Here is a 22,351-nt window from a genome sequence, read left to right on the forward strand (position 1 = left end):
GTTCCAAATCTATGGCGGATTCCTAATCTATGGTAAATATGACGTAATGCCGTCTCAAATCTATGGCAGTTTTTGTTTTCTCCAAATCTATGGCAGATTTTGAAATTGCCTATTTTTCCGGGAAAAAGAGTTACATATAACGTCACAATCAAATAACGCCATATGACGTCGTCGCCGCCGCCGAATTTGAAGATGGCGGAACCCATGAACACCATTCCAGATGAAGGTTTTGTATTAGCAAAGGAAAAGAAGAAACCAGTTTCAAAGGACCCTAATCCAGAAGTGTTTTGGAGGGACTATGCAAAGGTAGTGTCCATTTGCAAATTAAAAGCAGAAAATCCAAAATGGGGATCCGCAAAAATAATCAAGTTTTGCAATGAACAGTTGAACGATAGAATGGTTAGAAAATATTTGGAAAATTATTTTTATGATTTGACTTCGAATCATTTGTATAAAAAAAGTGTTGACCTAGCTACTCCTCATAGGAAATGTCTTTCAAAGGAGGATTTAATTAATCTAGTAAAAAAGAATCATGCATTAGATCACAGAAAATCTCACAGCATTTATGAATCTATTCGAAGATTTGTTTTCCCAGTCGTAAGGGAAAACGTGAAGCTTTTATTTGATCTTTACGTGGACTGTGAACAATGTAAAAGTGCTATATCTCTACCAAAAACAGAAACAACAAGACGCTTAATACCAGCAACTTATCCAAATTCAAGATGGCAAATTGACCTAAAAAAGATGCCACCTCATAAAGGATATCAGTACATATGTAATATCGTTGATTGTTTTTCAAGATTGCATTTGGCCAAGCATGTAAAACTAAAAGTGCTACTGAAATAAGCAAAGTTGTACTCAGTTACATTTATCTATATGGAGCTCCACGTATTCTACAATCTGACAATGGAAAAGAATTCCGGAACTCGCATCTTAAAGAAGTTGTAATACAATTTGACACAGTCCAAATGCATGGTAGACCATACCACCCACAAAGTCAGGGCAGAGTGGAACGTTTTAATCGCACACTGACTGAGTATTTTAGAATTAAAATGTCAGAACGTTCAGACTGGTCCGATCAACTTCCTGAATTTTATTACGCATATAACAACAAGCTAAACAAGGCCACACGTCCAAAGACTCCATATCAGCTATTTTTTAGTCGACCAAATTTTGCTGTGCCGCTTGATGATCAGGTATTTACTTTACTTCGTTAATTTTATTTAAATTATTATTTCGGAAATTAAAAATTGAGTCTTTGTGTTATAAAAAAATCTTAGTAATTAGGTCATTTATAGTAGTATTCTTACTTTATGTTACAGCTATTCTGTGTCAATAAGTCGTCTAGGACCGTAGGATGTGTCAATAAGCTGGCTACGGCAGTATGCTGTGTCAATTAGCCGTCTAGATCCGTAGGCTATGTCAATGTGCCGTCTAGGGCCGTAGGCTGTCAATGTGCCGTTTAGGGCTGTTGGCTGTGTCAATGTGCATTCAAGTACCATAGAATGTGTCATGTGCACTATAGCGCCTTACTTTGCAAATGTACTATTTTTAGCCGTAGGCTGTGTCAATGTTAAGTCTCTTACCGTGACAATGTGCCGTCTAGTGACTTAAGTTGTAAGAATATGCAGTCTAGTCTGTGTAAATAAGCTATCCTGAGACGTGTCTTAAGAAAAATTTGATTAGGGTTATTATTCATATCAGTATTTGTTTTTTAACTTGCGGTTGAGATAGATTTTTACATTATAGATTTATTTAAAAATTATAACTTGCCGAATGTCAGGAAATAAAGACAAACCAACAAAACAACGGTTTTTTTCACACCAAAGAAATTGAAAATTATTTTTTATTATAAAAAGAGCAGCTTCTGTTCAACATACCTTTGTATTTATAGGTACCTTATGCTTCTCTTACTAAAGAAGAACGAGACTTTTTAGAGCACGCCGAATTAGATGTTGATGAAAATGAGTCAGAGGAAGAACTCCCAGAAGTATCTGTTGATGTGCTACACTCATCCTTAACTGAGGCTTCAGGTGGAAACCAATTCGCCAGTACAAATCATAATGAAGAGGAACTCACTTTACATGGTAAGATTTAAACACATATGCATGAACTTTTTACTTAAAGCTATCGTCCTGAACATGCATGAAATATTTGCCACTGGACGTTAAGCAACCAACAAACAATCAATCATTATTTAAAACTAATAAAAGTACACAAATTTAAATTATAAATTTAATTCTAAAAATGAATACAATTACTTGTTTTACATGTGATAAAAATAAATGCAAATTTAACATATGCTTAGCTATATTTAACTGTAAATTAATTAATTAGTTTTTGTTTTTATTTTGCAGACCATGGCGTAAATGAAGAACATGGCAATTTACCTCCAGATTGTACCCAGGAAAATGATTTTGTAGTGCCCGAACCATCATTTTCACGAACTGTTATTTTGCAAGTAAGTATGTTAAGCCTTGTGCATTACTTTGTTTATAATTTTCAACACACGCCAAAAAAAAGAAGAAGAAAGAAAACCAACACATTAGATCTTAAGAGTACGTACTTGTTCCTAACCAATACATAAATATCTTTTTTTTTAAATAGAAAAACCTATTGTTGTATGAGTTTCCGTATAACCTACAGATTAGACGAATATTTTTACATGTGTATTAATGTATTATTTGTTCAGTGAAATATTAAGTGATAAATTGTGCACAAAATAACACGAAATATTCTGTTTATTTTTTTGTAGGAAAATGTTAGTCCATACTACAAACAAATGTATCAGAGAAAGTTTTATAATGAGCAAAATAAAGAAAATGTACCAGTTCATCCACAGGTATGTGATTTTGTTGGGATTTGTCTTTAAATGTCATATATTTTAAACTTTGTGCCTTAGTAGTTTGTTGCTCGTTATGTAAGCGTAATATGTAATAATTTTGTTTACATACTGTTGTATAGAATAGGTTTGTAACTGTATGATGTACTTTTTAAAATATTGTCCTATATAACATAAAATTTGATGCATTTGATAGAAATCTTTAAAAGTGTTGCGACTGCACGTATACATGTACATGTATAAGACTTTTAATAATGCTGAACCATTCAAATGCAAAATGTAAAAGTTGAATTTTAGTTTGCTTTGTACGATTATTACTAGTATATCAACTTTATTTTAAAACTGCTACACTTTGCATATATTTTTTTAACCTAAAAATAAGTAAACCGCGTTGGCTTTCCCGTTTGATGGTTTTACACTAGTCATTTTTGGGGCCCTTTATAGCTTGCTGTTCGGTGTGAAAAACCGTACTGTAACCTATAATAGTTTAATTTTACAAATTGTGACTTGGATGGAGAGTTGCCTCATTGGCACTCATACCACATCTTCGTATATCTATCTAGATGATTTAGATTTGATTTCACTCAGCCAACATATACTTTTTGTTTATACTTATAGACTATTTTTTTTGTAGAATGTAAATCAAAAACAGTTACCGGTATTTAACACTGGACTCACCGATTTTTATAAACAAATTCACCGGGAAACAATTTCAGCTTTTCCACTAGAGCAGTTTTCCGATGGTTTGAGGGAAGACATTACCTACTATCCGGAAGAGGGACAAAATGTGATGTACAGACCGAATCCTGCGATGAACAAAGGCACCGCAGTTTTCAGTACAGGATATTTCAGGAAAGGGGTCATAGACTCAATTTCAGCGTCTACTGCTGGAAAAGTGTATAAAGTGACAGATCAAATTACAGGATACAAATTTGATTTAAATCGTCATCAAATTAAAAAGATGTGATCAGGAGAAAATAAATAGCATGTGAAGAGTCAAAGTGTTTATTTTTTTTACAAACAGAAACTGCTTTCTTGTTGTTTAATGACTTACTATTTGGTTAATGTGTCGGTTAAACATGACCATGCACAGAGTAGAAAATGCTTATGTTTACGGGACACATCATTTCAAGATCATGAAGTCTTTATTAAGCTTTTTAAATTGATCATTTATAAATTTGGTTACTGTCATGATGTGGTTTATAATTTATACAATATACAAAAGAAGTTGTGGTATGACATGTATGATTGCTATGAGACAAATCACCACAAGAGACCAAACACAGAAATTAACAACTATAGGTCACCGTTCCGCCTTCAACAAAGAGCAATGCCCATACTGCATAGTCAGCTATAACATGTTTATTTCACTAGTGTTTATACACACTCTAACGTTGTCATTTATCTCCATTTGTTTTAGACAAGTCATTGGTCGTATATACTGCATTGTTTTCCATTTGCACGACATTTGCCATAGATTTTAAATCAACAAAAATCCGCCATAGATTTGGAAATTACAAAATTTGCCATAGATTTGGGTTGTAAAAAATCTGCCATAGATTTGGGATGGCATGACGTCATAATTAGAAAATTTAAAAAACTTGCCATAGATTAGGAGTGTAAATTTTTTGCCATAGATTTGGGATGGCATGACGTCATATTTACCATAGATTAGGAATCCGCCATAGATTTGGAACCCACCATAGATTTGAGTCCTACATATATATTAAGGATGATGAAATGATAATGATAAATGCATATACATTTTGTACATGCCCAACACTAAGAGTCGCATTTTCATATGCTAGGTAACAAGATAGCGTAACCGCTATAAAGACACACTTGTCTTTCTACGAGTAAACCAATACCTGCTCTTACTCGTGAATGCATCATGCTTGGTGGAGAAGCCGAAAAATCCAGTCTTAAAGTCATTCGATCAGGGGGTCCAACAAAATAATTGAACCCGTAATCGAGGCTAGATGTCTACAGTCAATCCCATATTTAATAAAAAAAAACCTGTTCATATATTTTATGCTTTATGTGCATATATTATTATTCTAGCAACACTTGTTTTGTTTTGATAACACATTTTGTTGCATAATTTATTTGTTTTTTTTCTGCTTGTTTCTTTGTATCATAAAGCTCAGTTTTTATTGTAAAATGGTGTTTCACAGCTTCCATTCTGTTTGTGAATTGCTATTATTAATATCCAGTAGAACTGTGCGCCGATCTTTCCAAAAGACGAACAGATATTTTAAATACAGATAGATGAATAAAAAGTCTTTGGTATGGCGTGAATAACGACTACAGTGGCTCGTACTGTCGTCAACAATAAGCAAATACGCATACAGTATTAGCAGATACGTGTATATAAGGCATTGACTAGGAAAAGTGTAAACAGTTCAAACGAGAAAAAAAACCATTTTTACACGAGTAAAAATAACCGAAACATGACCAAAAGTAACCAACGACAACCACTGAAGTGAAAGCTCCTGACTTGGGAAAGCCAATATAGAATTTGGCTTGATTAAACACGTTTATCAGCGCTCAACACTCTGGTGTAACAGCACAGTATAAGAAAAAAATGTAAAATTCAGTTGGAAATAGCTCGACTAATCAAATTTGAATGAAGCCATGCAAAATAATTACATTTCTATGATGAAAGACACCGAGTATCGATCTTCAAGTACCACCAGGTACTGAAAGCGGATTCTCACATGTTTAGTTACCTGAAAATATTTAACGTATTAAAAGAAATTAAAAAAATAAGGAGATGTGGTATGAATGCCAATGAGAAATGAAGTGGATGTAAATAATGATAGGCAACCGTACGGTCTTCATCAATGAGAAAAATCCATACCGTATAGTCGACTATAAGAAGGGCCAACTTGAAAAATATGAAACAATTCAATTGAAAAAACTACCCGTCTGATTTTAAAAAAACAAAACAATTTACGAAAAACAAATATAACAGATATGAATCAACGACAACAAGTGAACCACAGGCTCCTGGCATGGGACAGGCACATAAAGAATGTGGCCGGGTTTAACATGTTTGTGAGCGCTCAACCCCCTCCCCTACAGCCTGGGACAGTGGTGCAACAGCACGACATAAGAATAACCTGGAAAAACCTTCCTTCAGAGAGCTTGGTTTACACAAATATATACATATTTAAAGTAATTATGAATATAAAATGTTTTTTTTAGTCGTGTATCACCTTCACTGGTGATCATGTGCATGGATCTGTCGCAGAGTTGTCACTTTTATATATATATATATATATATATATATATATATATATATATATACCTCCAAAGCGAGACAAAAATTGAAACTAAAAATTTTCGCGAACTCAATCAATATATGTGATAGTTTTAGAATCCACTTATTGGATAAGTAAGAGTAAAAGAAAATTCCCGTAAAGACTGAAGTGACATTATAGTTGTATGTAAATTGGCATTCTCATCCACTTTTAATCAGAGATACTTTGGGACAGGATATTTTTTAGCCAATTACTATGTACTATAAATTGATAGTTTACTATCGACAGCGGTCAATGTTTATATGCAGATTATTAATCATCAGTTGCTAATCAAGTACACCTTCCAAATTACAATATATATAACGAATTGGTGTACACATTTATTTACATACATTATTTTCAATTAAAATATTCTTTTTTTTAATGTTCGTTGACTTTCATTTGAAAGAAAAGATTATGTCAACTATTAAAATTTAAAGAAGTACAAGACCTGTATTAATTTTTTTTTAATTATACACATCCCTTTGTCGTACGTTTTCCCTGTTGAAAAAAAAACGGAGATTGTAAATAAACGAGATTAACTGCAGAAGAAGAGAACGTTTGAAATGATGCTTAATAAAGTATGATGCAATCCCAGTTATCAATTTTAACAGAGACAAATTCTGATTAAGACTTTGAGTTCGATTTTTCTGAAATTGCTAAAACAAAATCTATCTAATAATAAATACCCACGAAAATTAAATATTATAAAACATGAAAAAAAAAACGAAAAGAAGAAGGGACACCAATCTGATAACGACAAATAAAAGCATGACAAATATCAAATAATAAAATTCATTTGCTAAGTATATCGAAAAACAAAGTCATGGCCAAAACCATGAAAGACAACTCAAATGAATTGTATGATAGGTAAAGATACGTATATATACGTGGTCTTATGACAGTGAAGTTTAGGCGGAAATCTCAATAATCACGTGATATATAAAAATCATGATTTCTTTCGTTTTTCATCATCTTATAAATACTTGATATTGATAAAATTTATCATGAATGGGTTTGATAGTTTAGGAATACTTAGTTAAAACTTGAGTGACGAATTTAACAAAAATAATAGGTTAGCAATAACCGGTCCCGTTACGTGCGTACGTCGAGTTAGGTACGTATGTCATTTTATTGGAAATCTCTAATACAATGTAAGACGATATAAAAGCTCAATAGAGCTTATGTTTTCTGTATAATGATCTCGTCTGTAAATAAAGCTTTTGAACTTGAACTTTGAAAAAAAATTGCAGTTTTATGAGAAATAAAGTCATTCATTCATTCATCATACATTGGTGCTTCAGTGTAATGACTTAGTTTAAAAATATAATCTTGAACCATACTGTACTTGTGATATATATTGTTAACTAAAATGTAATTAAAGACATAAAATGCTTAGTAAATGAATGGTATAATAAGTTGGTTTCCAATGAATATTCCTAACTATGTACTTATAAATTGTTTAAAACAAAGTTTAAGGTAGAATATTATATTTTATAAAAAATATTGGGCATACTGTAAAACATGGTATGGTATAGTGGTATGGTACGAATACCCCCATACCATGGTATTCATGAATGGTACCATGGTATGGTAATAATAATGAGTATGATGGTATGGTACAAATTACTATACCATGGTATAATTTGATGGTATGAAGCATGGTATGGTTTTTTGTAGTAGGAAGTTTTGAAAAGTTAATAAACCTATTCTGAAACAGGATTTTATTTATTATCTGTTTTCTTTTCTTTCTTTTTTTTTACCTATTCCAAAACAAACTTTTTTTTCAATAAGAAACAGGAACAAGAGTATTTGTTGAAACACAATATAAACAAATATTTATTGGTTCAATTTTTCCCAGACATTTAGAATCAAAACAATTAATTTAGAAAAGAATGGCCCACACACATTCAAAAGCTGAGTCAGTTCTTTGGTTATGATATTGACATATACGTTAAGTCAGTTAAGAACTTCATAAAATAGTTAGCAAAAATTAAAATTGATAAAATCTTGATTTATTCTTGTTATTTCCTTGCCACATAGTAAAACTATCATGCTGAAAAAAACCAGCCAAGTTTGGTTGGTGATTAGTTGTAGTAAGTAAGAATATAATCTGCTGTGACTTCAACTTTTGTTCAATTAAAGGACTTTTTTATTGCTATTTTTTTATTGCCAGCAAATAGTGTCACTTCTGAAAATGTCAAGAAAATCATTCTAGGGGTCTTGTTTCGAAGACAGAACAATTATAAACATAGGGAGGATGTTCCATATAACAAACAAAAATAAACAGTAGTACTGAATAAAAACTATGAAAAAAAGAAAAGAAAAGACAAACTTTAATTCCCTTAAACTAATTGAGCAAGTCTGTATAAAAAGATATAGCATGAAAGTTGTACTATGAAAACTTAGAACTTATGTGTTCAATGCAAATATATATATCTTAAAATTATAAAAGTTAACGACGACGGACTCCGGATGCCAGTTCTCCAAGCTTTCAAATTATGGCATTTCTTTTAGTTCATTAGAATTGATAGAACTGTTTTCACTTAATATAAAACATTCTTTATCAAAATAAAGACTTCAATTTAAAAAAAAAATCATTTTGTATCTAGAGTAATCTTGATTAAGTCTCAGAGTAAATATTACATGTACTCTGTGTTAAGGGTCGTTTTTTAAAGTAAGAGAAACAGTTCAAAATTCAAAGATTTTAGATACAACCATACAAGTTTTAGCTGTTATAATTAATGATTAACAGTTTTCGTTATTTTCGGAGGAGGGTCTTTCAACAATTCAACATTAGATAACTATAAAGTATGACCAATTTGAAAACGGGGACCAAAATTAAAAATCTCGGGACCCAAAATTAAAAATCTAAATACACGGTTATATTTGGCATACATTGTATCAATGAACCCCAATAATTCATTTTTTGTTGAATAATTGCCATCACTTAGCATTCATCGTCGTTGATCAACTTTATATATAAAAAATTACTTCAATCATTTTTTTGACAAAAAGCTTTCATTCTTAGTAGTAATGTTTATTGTCATTTACACCCGGGGGGCCTCGGTGGCCAAGTGGTCTAAGTAGTTCTACTACTGTAATCACTAGCCAGTCAACACTGAGGTTGTGAGTTCGAACCCCGCTCGTGCGGGTGCACTCGACTCCAATCTTTATTGACTAGGATTGTCAGTTTTCCTATCGAAGGTCGGTGGTTTTCTGCGGGCACTCCGGTTCCTCCACCAATAAAAACTGACCGCCACGAAATAGCCCAAATGTGGCGCTTAAAAGTGGCGTTAAAACACCAACAATCAATCAATCAATCATTTACACCCGAATGTCGTTTAATGTAATTGGATAACCTGCGTTTATCATGCTCTACCATTAAATAAGGTAAAATTGATGAAAGATACCCCTCCTAAATTATAGAAATCTATCATTTTACATTAATCATAATATGGGTGTGTAAATTAGATACACCTACTCGGACTAATGCCCTCAGGGTGTATCTAATACATATAGTTGACAATAGCAACCGCAATTTAAATTCCAATTTTTACAGGAGATATTGGAAAAATTTTGAACAATTGACAATTGTTTCCCTTATTGACATAGTGACGTGGGACGTTTCACAACTGAAAAGTGATCTTTCTATTTTGATAACTAATTTTTGTACCCTGCAAACAATTAAGGATTATATAAGATAATAAGTCAGTATTTGACCGTCCATCTGTCTGTCTTTTCTTCAATCCCGTTTTGTTTAGGTCTATAACTTTTGAACCGTTTAACTTAACTATGTTGACAAAATTTGCTATACAAGTGCATCATGGAATGGAGGTGTGCTATAAATCAAAATAAGGTCATTGTGACCTTTACCTTGACGTAAAAACCCGTATTGAAGTAAAACTTTGCCTGATTGATGCCCAGTGCATAACTTTTGTACTGAAGATCATCGATTGACCAAACTTGGTTTGTGAATGCATCATGGGATTGGGGTGTGTCATATACAACATTAGGTCCTTGTGACCTTGACTTTGATCTTTGTACCTATGATAGGAAAACTGTGTCTGGGCCATAACTTTTGTTCATAAGAACTTAGGTTGATTAATGTTGGTATGTTGAAAAATCATTGGAAATCTAGGATATTAAGACCTTGTCCAGGTCATAACTGCTGTACCATAGAACCTAGGTTGACATAACTGGGACTGCAAATGCATCATGGGGTGGCAGTTTTTCACATAAAAAAAATCAGGTCAATGTGGTCTTTACCTTAATCTGAGATATACTGTTCCCAGCCTTGACCACTTAGAATGTTATCTTGCATTTTTAATTTTTGGAAGTATTCCTTTTTGAAAAAGGACTAGAATTGTAAGAAGTAAAACTCAAATTCTGGACAGTCATCAGGGATTTGTAATAATAAATGCAAGCAATTGTTTACTTTTTATACATTGTGACTTGGATGGATAGTTGTCTTGTTGGCACTCATACCACATCTTCTTATTTATATAAGCAATGCTTTCTTTACTTTACAGTTTTCAAACCTTAGACTTTGTCCCTGAATCAGTATAACTCTGAAAGATGAACAACTTACATGCATATGATTGGGGCATTACTTTCGCTATGCAGACAGTTCTAGTTTTAACCGATTAGACCGAAAAATATTTTTAATTTAAGCGATAGAATTAAAAATTCTAATGAATTTTAAGTGAGCTTTCTCATCATTAGGCATCCGTCGACTGTCATATTCTGTTGTCATTGTCCATTGTCAAATGTCATCTTTGACCATTCATTTTTACCAAGAATTTTTCCTTTGAAACCACTAGGCCAAATTGAACCAAACTTGGTCAAATACATCATTAGGGAACCTCGTTTAAAATGTGTCCAATGATCCTGCATGCCAATCAACATGACAGAAATTTTAGGAATATTGAGATCTAAGTATTATTCATTTATTTCCCGTACATCAAATGGCTGAAGTCAGTTGCTTATGACTTATTGCCCCTTAAATCATGATGTTAAACACTGTTTTGCCTTTTCTTTGCCAAAAAATTAATATACAAAGAAAAGTTTTTAGCAGAAGCAATTATCACCAAATCTTAGTCGTGAATTTTATTCTAGTCTTCGATATAGAAAAACACATAGATCTAGGTGAGCAACACAGGCTCTTGAGAACATCTAGTTTAAATATTTCAGCAATTAAATATAATTCTGGTCTTTTATTCTCTGATACAAATGACAGCACATCATCATCTTTTTATAATCTCGATAATTGTTCTTTTGCAGTTGAAAGCAGATGAAACATTGCTTATAGAAATCAAAGAAGAAGTAAGGTAAGAAGTTTTCTATATCTAAAATAAAAGTAAAATAAAAACAATGGATAGTTTTTCCAAATAAATTCGTTTGGGGTATACACCAAATAAGACGGCAACAAACAATAAAACAATAGACATATAGGAGTCAATATAAGGTCTTCAACAATAGACATTTTTATAAATAATTCAATATGAATCACGGTAGGTATAGTGTCCGGCTAGGATCGTGGTTTTTCGAGTGAATCTGTCCATTTTTTTCGAGTGTAGATCGGGCTTTTTCGAGTGAGAAAACATGCGATAAGGTCAATTACCTGTTATTTCGTAATTATAATAGATTTTTACATGACTACCCATCTTATTTTGAATACTATACATGTTTTGAGCAACTAAGAAGCACAATTTCCTTGTATTTAACCAAAGCATTCAGTTTTTTATGTTGTCCGGGTTTTTTCGAGAGCAACAGTGAAACCATCCGGGTTTTTAAACAGATTGTCCGGGTTTTTTTTATGAAAATTTGAATAAGGAAAAAGGTATTCTTGACTTTAAAAAATGACAGTTTCTAGTTTATAACTGTAATTAAGTAAAGAACAATGTCATATATTCCCAATAAATCACCAAAACATATGAAATAGTTATACACTGAGGGATAGGTGTGTCTGGATAAGAAACCCCGACGGACGGAGGCAGGAGATTTTCACATCAAGACACACCGTAGCCAGAAGTGTATAACTATCTTACACCCGATGCTAAACCCTTTATTTGTTTACTAGTATATTGAATATTAAATGAAAAAGAATGGATAGCATTTTTATTGACATGACAGTATCAAATCATGATTAATAAGAATTTTTATTTTTTTTTAAATGAAACCCGACAAGTAACCTTACTATGACATCTTCATTCAAACTTTGACAAGTGAGTAGATGTTTCAAAAGTCAAAGTTGACGTTTTGCATACTGCCGTTAAATCCATGTGCTAATATGGATCAGCCGGTCAAGGTTTGCCGTATCGTGCATTCTTATTACCAAAAACAATACATCTTACTCATGGTATGCAGTTGTCAATATTGACGGGTATAGGACGGACGACATTTTGGGTTATTTGTTGGATTTGGCAGAAGAGACTGAAGATAACGCAATATTTATAACCCAAGGTACTTACATGTATCAGTTTAATGAAGGTAATCATACATGTATTTTACATGTTACGGTTTTATAAAAAAAATGCCCCCCCCCCCCCCCCTCTTCTCAACATTTAACAAACATACTGAGGCATATGTGCGTTTGGATTAGAAATTCGACGACCGGACACACTTAACATACAAAATTACATATTGCATGCATATGTAGAAACCCACCTTTTTTGGGGCAATCCGAGGGGATGGGGGTCCTGGGGCTGGAACCCCCTTTTTTACGATCAATGTTTTCAAATGGGAACATATGACTGAAAACCCCTTTTTATCTTGGGTTGGCTACCCCTTTTAAAAATGGCTGGATCCGCCCCCGGGTGCCATCATTAGTCTTCAGCAATCCAAACTTTATATTTATTTTATCATTAAGACTTAGTCCGAATGAAATCTAAATGCTTTGAATGTATAATTCAAATGAAAGTTCTTTACATGTATGTTCTTTAAAACATTGCCATGTTAAATTAAAATTAAAACTTCAAGCAAAGGAGTATTTGAATGATTTTTTGAATTCCAAATAGAAACTAAATATTTTTGTCGCTATTGAAATTGCCTGAAATATGTTTTGAAACAACTTGTAGTGAATACTATTAGTAATCCCTTATGTTCATGCTTAAAAAACAATTTCTATTGTTATGAATAACAATGGACTGTGTTTACGGTATGTAGAAGCAGGGGTTTCCAGAAACCCCGCTCGTCACACCTTGTGGTCAAAATCCATTGTTTTTTGTAACAAAAGATCTATTCAATCTACACTTTCAGAAATCGAAACTATGAAAAATAAAAATAGAACTGGGGTGTAATACTACGTGGATCAAAATTAACCTTTTTCAATTTAATGCAAATTTTCTGTTCGGAAAACGTACCACAAGTCTGCAGTGTTAAATTAGAAATTACTGGATCCTTCATAAAACGGTCTTTAGAATATAGTGCAGGGGACTCATAATCTTTTCAACTTTATTTCATGCTACTTTTGTTTTTACAGTTAACAATATTTTTTGTGGAGAACCCCGGAGTTTTTATAAAAAGGAGTAAGAAACCTACTAGACAGCAGTGAGGAATCAGAAAAATGCCATGTAAGAAAACATATTCTACTAAAGGAGGCCTGCCCCCCGCCCCAACACATAAAAATCTATGAATAAAAAATGAAAAAAAAACACACACACACACTTAATCCGCACCATTTCTATACCCATTGACAAAAACATTTGAATTAAATTATATACATAATTAACAATGAAATGAATAGTTCATCAGCTTTACACAGTATCTGTATGTACGTCTCAATCCAAATTATCTATGCCTACATTATATTGTTGACATCACGAATATATACTGTAAATGTAATTTATAAGATATGACAAACAACAATATATATACAAATGAACGATACTTGTTTATAACATGTAAGTGTTAGTACACCATTATCAAACTGGCGAATGTATTGGTTTCATGCCTTGAAAAGTACTTAATTTGAACCTTTGTTTATTGTTTTTCAACGTAAATACACTGACACATAGCATTTTAAGCTATAGGAAATTTGTATAATCACTCGAAAAAAAAACGGACGCACTCGAAAAAGCCCTGACTACTCTCGAAAAAACCCGAACATAAAGAAATGCATTTAGTTTCAAAATGTCGTTTTCAATGCAATAACAAGAATTTTTGTAAAGTGTCTGTATTTCTAAGGATAATATAGATTCCATGTATGCATTTCCTTCGACATTTGCATTGGTATGTGTATAAAAATGGCTTTATTCTGTATTTTGGAATAAAAGCATTTTAAGGCTAATTTTAACTTTTTTAACGAAAAATAATGTCGGATTATTAATATCTTTTGATATCAAATACTAACATACATTGTATAACCTTGTATATTAAACTCAAGCGGCTATATCACGTCTTGTTAGAAAGGAAGTCTGTTTGTTTACATTTTTGTTCATATTAACTCGAAAAAAAGTGGTCACACTCGAAAAAAAACGATCAAATCACTCGAAAAACCACGATCCTAGCCGGACACTATACCTACCGTGTGAATAATTAGTGAAAAATAAAAGAAGAATGTGTCCATGGGACACAGATGTGATGCCCCTGCTTGCACTTAACAGAATAAAGGGATATAACAGTGAAAGTGACGCCACCCAAATTCGAACTTGATCTGTGTTTTGTTGTAATTTACCATTGTGTGTAAGTTTCATAACATTTGGTTGAGACAAACTAAAGTTATAGAACGGAAACCAATTTTGGGACGTACGGACGTATGAACGGACGAGTAAGGATGAAACTTATTTTTTTAGAAATATTTTTTTGACTATGTACTTTGCAATGTACCAGTTATTTGCTCATCTTGGACTGAAAAGTCATGGTTAGATCGTCCAATAAGATTGCCCTTAACTGTATTACACACACAATTTTCCAGTAGTATCAAGAATGCATTAGATACGCCCAATTGGGAATATCTTATTTATACCAAAATATTTAGGGTTAATGCAAAGGGATAGATTAAAATGATTAAAGCGGTGAGTCTTTATGCAATTTAACCATTTACAATAAGATGGACCCACTCCTAAGATATTGAAATGTATCATTTAAAACAATAGTATTTTGGTTCAAATACATTATAGATGCCCCAATGGGTGTATCTAATACATATGTTATGGAAAAGTAAATATCTTGGTGAAAATGATAATATATGTTTTTGTCCCACGCGTTGTGGGGGGGGGGGGGGGGACATAGGAATACCGGGCGTCCGTCCGTCCGGTCTTGTTAGCGCTCTCAGATGTACAATTCTTAGCAGATTTTTATAAAACTTATATCACAGGTTTATACATGTACCAGCAATGTCTCGGACGAGTTCGAATATCAGTGCCGATGTACTATTTTTAAAAGAGTTATGCCCCTTGGAGACATTAATTACATGGAAAATTGAATCGTTAGCGCTCTCATGTGTACAATTCTTGCAAGATTTTTATGAAACTTGTATTGTAGGTTTCTATCATTAATATCTCAAACGAGTTCGAAAATAAGTGCCGATCAATTATTTTTAAAAGAGTTATGCCCCTTGGAAACATTAATCATATGCAAATTGCAGCGTTACATGTAGCCTCTCATGTGTACAATTCTTGCCAGATTTTTATGAAACTTATATTATAGGTTTATATCTGCGATGTCTTGGACGAGTTCAGAAATCTGTGCCGATCAATTAATTTTAAAAGAGTTATGCCGCTTGGAAATATTAATTATATGGAATATTGCATTGATAGCGCTCTCATACATGTGTACAATTCTTACCAGATTTTTATAAAACTTACATCATAGGTTTGTATTAGCAATGTCTCGGACAATTTCGAAAATCAGTGGAAAATTGCATTGTATTTGCTCTCAAGCCTTCGTTCCTCTTATTAAATATGTACAACGCAGGGGACATTGGAACTCTGTTCTTTTATTCAAAATTATCTGTTTACGGCCATTTTTAAAATGGCAACCAAATGTAGTAAAATTGAATTAAATGCTGATGTCAAAATGTACGAAAATTCAAATCTTAATGGTTGGATCTGAGTTAATTATTTCTACCCAAACTCTAAGAGGTGGGGAACTTGTAATCAGGATGCTCATCATTCGGTATGCATATACGTCCGTCTGTCTGTTTATCTGTCTGCACCAAACAATGGATTTCAATCAAACTTTCACATGCTAGTAAGCTTTATTATACCCCAGTGGCGGATCCAGGGGGGGGGGGGGGGTCCGGGGATTGGAACCCCCCTTTTTTGACGATCAATGCATTTGAATGGGGACATATAGTTGGAACCTCCCCCCCCCCCCCCCCCCCCCTTATCCTGGGTTGGGAACCCCCCTTTTAAAAATGGCTGGATCCACCCCTGTACCCCTGCTTTGTAAGATGGAGATATATAGTTATGGCGAGCCTATCTGTCTGTTCATCTGCCCGTTCCTCTGTCTGTTCGTTTTTCGTCCATCTGTCCGACCATTCATTCATCTGTCCCTGTCATACAAGTGAGAGGTTAAAACACTGTCCGGGACAAATTTGCCATTCCAGAATTGACAAATCTGACTTTGTTGTTTTACAAGATATCAAAAATATGTTTTGGTCAGGTGAAAGATAATAAAAAAAAAATAAATTTCCCCATATGTCCCAACATGTCGCTGTTGTCACTGTTGTCACTACAGCTGATTAAAAGTACATTTCCCATGGGAAATTTAAAAATTCCCATGGGAATTTTAAAGTTCCCATCGGAACTTTAAAGTTCCCAAGGGAACATTAGTAAATAGTTTGTTCCCATGAGAATTTAACTTTTTATCTTCCCATAGGAACAGTTTTTCTTCCCATGGGAACATTTATTCTTCCTATGGGAACATGTTTTTCTTCCTGTGGGAACAATTTTCTTCCCATTGGAACATATGTTTTACGACGGGAACATTTTTTTTATTTTTGACTGGTTTTTCTCCTAGAAGATTTGAAATGTATTGAAAATACAGGATTTATGTTAAATTATTACAGAAAGCAGGTTTTCTACAAAATATCAATATGGTTTCGTATCTAAAGTTGCACTCAACATGCAATTTCCATAAAACGCTGATTATTCAGTAAAATATGAAGCAATGATAAGTAAGTATTAAATTTAGTTTTACGTGTGTGTTGTAAAAACACAATATTCTTTTGCAATATTTATGTACACTTTGATTCTTTCGTTTTAATACCGTAAATGTTATTCAATTGTTACATAAAAAATTAATATCCTTTTAAATGCTGACTGCATGATAAGAACTCTATGTATTTAAGGCATTATTGTGTCATGGAAGGATTTCATATATATTGTTTTCCTTGACCTGTATACGAATTCCTATCAAAACCTCTGACAAAGTGTATGTCACCAACATTAATTGGAAATGAATATGAATAAGAGGAGATAAAGGTACAAATCAACGAGACCGCAATCCAACAAGACAAAATAATTTATGTAGTTCTTCTAAAAAACACCAATAGCTTAAATAGAGACATTGACAAAACTATCATCAACATTATCCATAGCAGAGAATGTAAAGGGCTTAATATTTATAGAAATAAAAATGTTTAAACAAAAACAATTTCATCTTAACTCGCAATATGAGAAACAACAGTGACTTTATTTTTCTCTTTTTTTTCAACTTCCTGGTGATATACAATGAAACTCTTAGTTTTCTTCTATCATTGTCAATAATAAAATTATAACAAATTATAAGTTCTAAAATAAACCAAAGACTTCCACATAGCAGAATTTGTTGTAATTCATAAAATTTAAAAGTAATAAAATTGTCAGGACAGATATTCAAAATTTATTTGTGTGTAGTTGGTGGTTGTCTGTCATATTTGTTTTTCGTAAATTGTATTGTATAAATTATTTCGTTAGTTTTCGAGTTTGCATTGTTTCACATGTTTCATGTCGGAGCCTTTTATTATCATTTGAAATCTGTTAGATAGTTGCTTCATTTGCAGTCATACCACACATCTCCTTATTTTTTTATATTAGCATTTTTGGATAAAGATTAAATGAATTTGAACCATACAAAGGATATATATTTATTGGTGCCATGAAGGTAGTCAATAAGTCCTTTTGATATTCTTTTTTTCCTAGCAAAAATGTATAATTATTGATGGTTTTACTACAAATGTTTTCAATATGTAAAAGTTGAAGAATTTTTTTTTTAAGATCTTTGCCAAAAAATTATCTAAAAACTAATTGGTGACTTCTTGTCCTTTAATTTTTTTTTATTTTTTTACCTTCTGTCCTACCTTCGTATTGATGAATATAGGAGGAAAAGTCACAGGAAATAAAGTTACAATAATATTTTTATCATTTTGTTGAATTATTTTTTACCTTGTATTTGTACTTTCTTTTGTTTTAAGTTTTTCTATTAAAAAATCATTAAAATGTTAAAAAAAGATTAATTGTATTTAACTTTTTTCTATTGTGGAACTTATTGGAAAATAGATGAAAAAATGTTTAAAAAACAACTTTTTTTCCGGTGCGTAGAAATAATACACATTTTGTTTTTTATACAAAATACAAGACCCATAAAACAAACAAAAAACACTAAAACATGCTGAAATAATATATTTATGTACAACCTGTATACACATGCGTAATAAACGGGTTCTGGTTGAATGAACATGAATTTCAATCGATTACGTTATAGAGTAAGTCCAAATAACTGTCCATTCCTTGGAAATAATGGAGCGGAGGCCCGTAGGGCCGACGCCCATTTTTTCCCAAAAATGGACAGTTATTTGGACTTTCACTAACTTAAAATACACCTTATATATATTAAAAACGAATCTTCAGGTTATAACATTTTAAAGAATTTTATTTCATGTTGCAATGGTGTTCCTATCATTTTCCCCGTGTTGTACCCAAGAATCCGCAGGAAAAATTTAAGATCAAGCTGATCATCTACTCACTTAACGAAGTATTTATGCTTTTAAGTTTGAAATTGCTATTCAGATTATGTTTTTTTAACATTAAAATATAGCAAAGTACTCTCGACCAATGAAATTGCAGGATTGGATGCCTCTTAATCGTGAAGAATGAATGTAAATCATGTTCTTAGTAAGGGATTATCCTATTATTTGGGTCTATTTACAGTTCAAAACAAAGAGTTTCTATAAATGAGTTACAACTGCCCCGAAGCACATTTATCAGATTGAAAGGATTTTATATCACACAGTGATTGAAACTGACTAAAAGTTGAATTGTGAAACAAACAAAAATCTCAAAATAAGTTGAGGTTTACTGGTGCAGTAAAATTGGTACCGTCAATGTTATTATGAAAATATTATTAACTTCAAATTACTATAAAATTAAACAATACCAAAGCAATGCAAAAAAAAAAAAGAAAAAAAGTCTTTCAGAAAAAAAATGATCTAAATCTTTAGCTTTCCAAAACTTTGATTACTTTATCAGCGGTTGGGGAGAATAGTTATTTCCAATACATGTATTCCGATAAAAAAACAGGAATTTAATTTTGAACATATTAAAAACTTTTAAGGGCATTATTTTTGAACATTTCCCTGACATAATGAAACAGTATTTGATGTAAAAAGCCGGACCAAATTATTGGCTGTGAAATAAAATTTAGTTGTAACTCAAATGTATTAATTGATTTAAACTGTAAATAAAAAAAGGATAATTCTTCACTAAAATATTACATGATTTACATTCATACTCACAATCAGAAAACATACAATTCCTACCTTTTCTTTCTACTGTTGTGTCACCTAATATCTATAACGCATTTAAAAAAAAAAAATTCCCAAATGATACGAAAGTCCTCACATCACTAAAACTAAACCATAAATGACATGCTGAAAAAGGAAGTCATGCATCAATTATAAACATTGCACTGACAATGAAACTAATTCTTGAATAGATCATTTGAGCCTTGAGCACTTTACAATATTCTTAGTTTGTAAGAGAATGATAATCCCTTACTTCATGATAAGTACTCGCTAACGCTCGTACTTATTCATGAAGAAAGGGATTATCATTCTCTTACATATACATACCACCATAAGAAAAGAAAGTTATATGTTTAATTCAGGCAAAACTTTCTCGTTTGTTTCATTTTATCAAGCAAATGTAGTTGTTTCTTTGATTTCCTTACGATTCTTTAGATATTGTATGACATTTTTATGAACAGTAGAATAATTACTATAAAAAGATCTTGAATAAAGTTCATTCAGATCTATGTTTAAAGTCATTGGAGACGCACGTCTTTCTTGTAGTGGGATTGAAATGATATTTATTTGTGTCTTTAAGTGGTATTTCGGAAGAGTAAAAAAAAAAACTAGTATATATGCATATATGTTAATGGATTATGTGTGTTTTTCGTTTGATAAATATTGGATGTAGAATCGTCTGAGAAAAGTGAAATGGTACAACTAGAATGAATTTCCAGGTATGTAACACTCTAGTATAGGTTATTTAACTAATAACGGTGTGCTCGATTTTAAGTCATATCGAAAACAAAATGTGATTCTATATTTCAAACCATTTTATTCGATGAAATAAAATGAAACAAGAAAACAGTATTTCATGCACAACCCAACATTTTGTCTTTCCCTTTGGTAATTACAACGAACCGAAAATTTTTATGCATTTTTTTTTAAATAGCAATACAAGCAAACTGAAAGTATTTTTCATTCTTCCCTATTATCAGAAAGGAAGCAAAAAAGTTTTAGAAACAAAAATCCGCATGATTATAAGCATTTCTGGATTCCGTTTTGCATGTATTTAACTTAAGTGGACAACTACCTTTTAATTTCATTTAAACATTTATTTCAAGTGCACTGCCGATATAACTGTTATATTTGCCACTGGACATATAACAACAGTGAATGAATTCGATTATGTTACGCGTTTCTGTTGAAAATTGAATACAAACCTCGCCCAATATTTAACACAATCCTTATTGAAATGTTATCCATAACCCTCCAATTTTATTCATTAGTACTATATTTAAATTATAACAACGAACAATCAAATAAAATACCGAATACGCCATTTTGACCATTTCAGTTTCTTGAACTATTTATTCTATTAAACCACAATATTATTGTAGAAACTATCCGAGTAATTTTTGTGTTTTTAATTTATATATAAAAATACAACAAACTATTTTTGCTGTACAAAATCAAAATATTTCAAGGAAATGATATCTTAAACGGTAAAATTAAATCTTTATGTGAAATATATTTTTCTCTTATTTTCATTATTGAATAATGTTAATGTGTTCAATATTACAATAGAATTCACTGACTCACACACACAGTTAACACATTTGATATTTTGTAGATGCACAGAAGAGGAATGGGACTCAATGGAAAATATTCGTTTTTACCCACTTGGATACTATCCGTGACAAAAATTTAGCCAAGATTTGCTTTGGGAAACAAATTGTGGATTATATTGTTGAATTTTAGTGAATATGATACTATATTTACACGATGGAATTACGACTCGCAAATAAAAGCTGTTTGTTGATAATGAGATATTTAGTGTTCATTGTATTACTACGATCCCAATTTAAAAAAAAATCCAGTATCAGTCGTTCTAGTAAGATTTCATCTTCATTCAATATCGCGTTCAGTCCTTTAGAATTATTCCCATGGGTGAACACTTTTTAAGAAAGTGCCCATAGAAATATCCAAAAGGCAAAACGTCCGGATGAATGAAGACGAACAAAACAAAATAACTCTCCATTCCTGAAAAATAATGGAGAGTTCGAACAAAAGATTTACGTGTATTTTAAACACAGATGATAATCAATAGAGTGTGGCACGTGTCGACAAAACATCAAATAACTTCGTAATTTCTAAAGATATGATTATATAATTTAGAATTATTCTTTTATTTATATTAATATAATCTACTGCTATATTGTATATATGTATTTAAGCCACTGTACATAATGTTAATATATTTAACATTAAGCTACAACTAATGTTATTTTAAATTGTAGTAGAGATTTCCAATAAAATGACATACGTACCTAACTCGACGTACGCACGTAACGGGACCGGTTATTGCTAACCTATTCATTTTGTTAAATGCGTCCCTCAAGTTTTAACTAAGTATTCCTAAACTATTAAACCCATTCATGGTAAATTTTATCAATATCAAGTATTTCTAAGATGATGAAAAACGAAAGAAATCAT

At 32.0% G+C, this 22,351-nt stretch overlaps 1 protein-coding gene across 1 annotated transcript; it reads left to right on the forward strand.

The window, feature by feature from the left end:
- Nucleotides 1-806: 806 nt before the first annotated feature.
- Nucleotides 807-3,843, forward strand: LOC127730576 (uncharacterized). Its single transcript, XM_052239029.1, has 5 exons — nt 807-1,196; nt 1,895-2,087; nt 2,358-2,461; nt 2,756-2,842; nt 3,477-3,843. The coding sequence occupies exons 1-5, from the start codon at nt 969-971 to the stop codon at nt 3,807-3,809; spliced, it is 945 nt and encodes a 314-aa protein (XP_052094989.1). The 5' UTR covers nt 807-968; the 3' UTR covers nt 3,810-3,843.
- Nucleotides 3,844-22,351: the final 18,508 nt, after the last annotated feature.

The sequence above is a fragment of the Mytilus californianus genome, unplaced genomic scaffold, assembly GCF_021869535.1.
Source record: "Mytilus californianus isolate M0D057914Y unplaced genomic scaffold, xbMytCali1.0.p SCAF_2, whole genome shotgun sequence".
Classification (NCBI taxonomy): domain Eukaryota; kingdom Metazoa; phylum Mollusca; class Bivalvia; order Mytilida; family Mytilidae; genus Mytilus; species Mytilus californianus.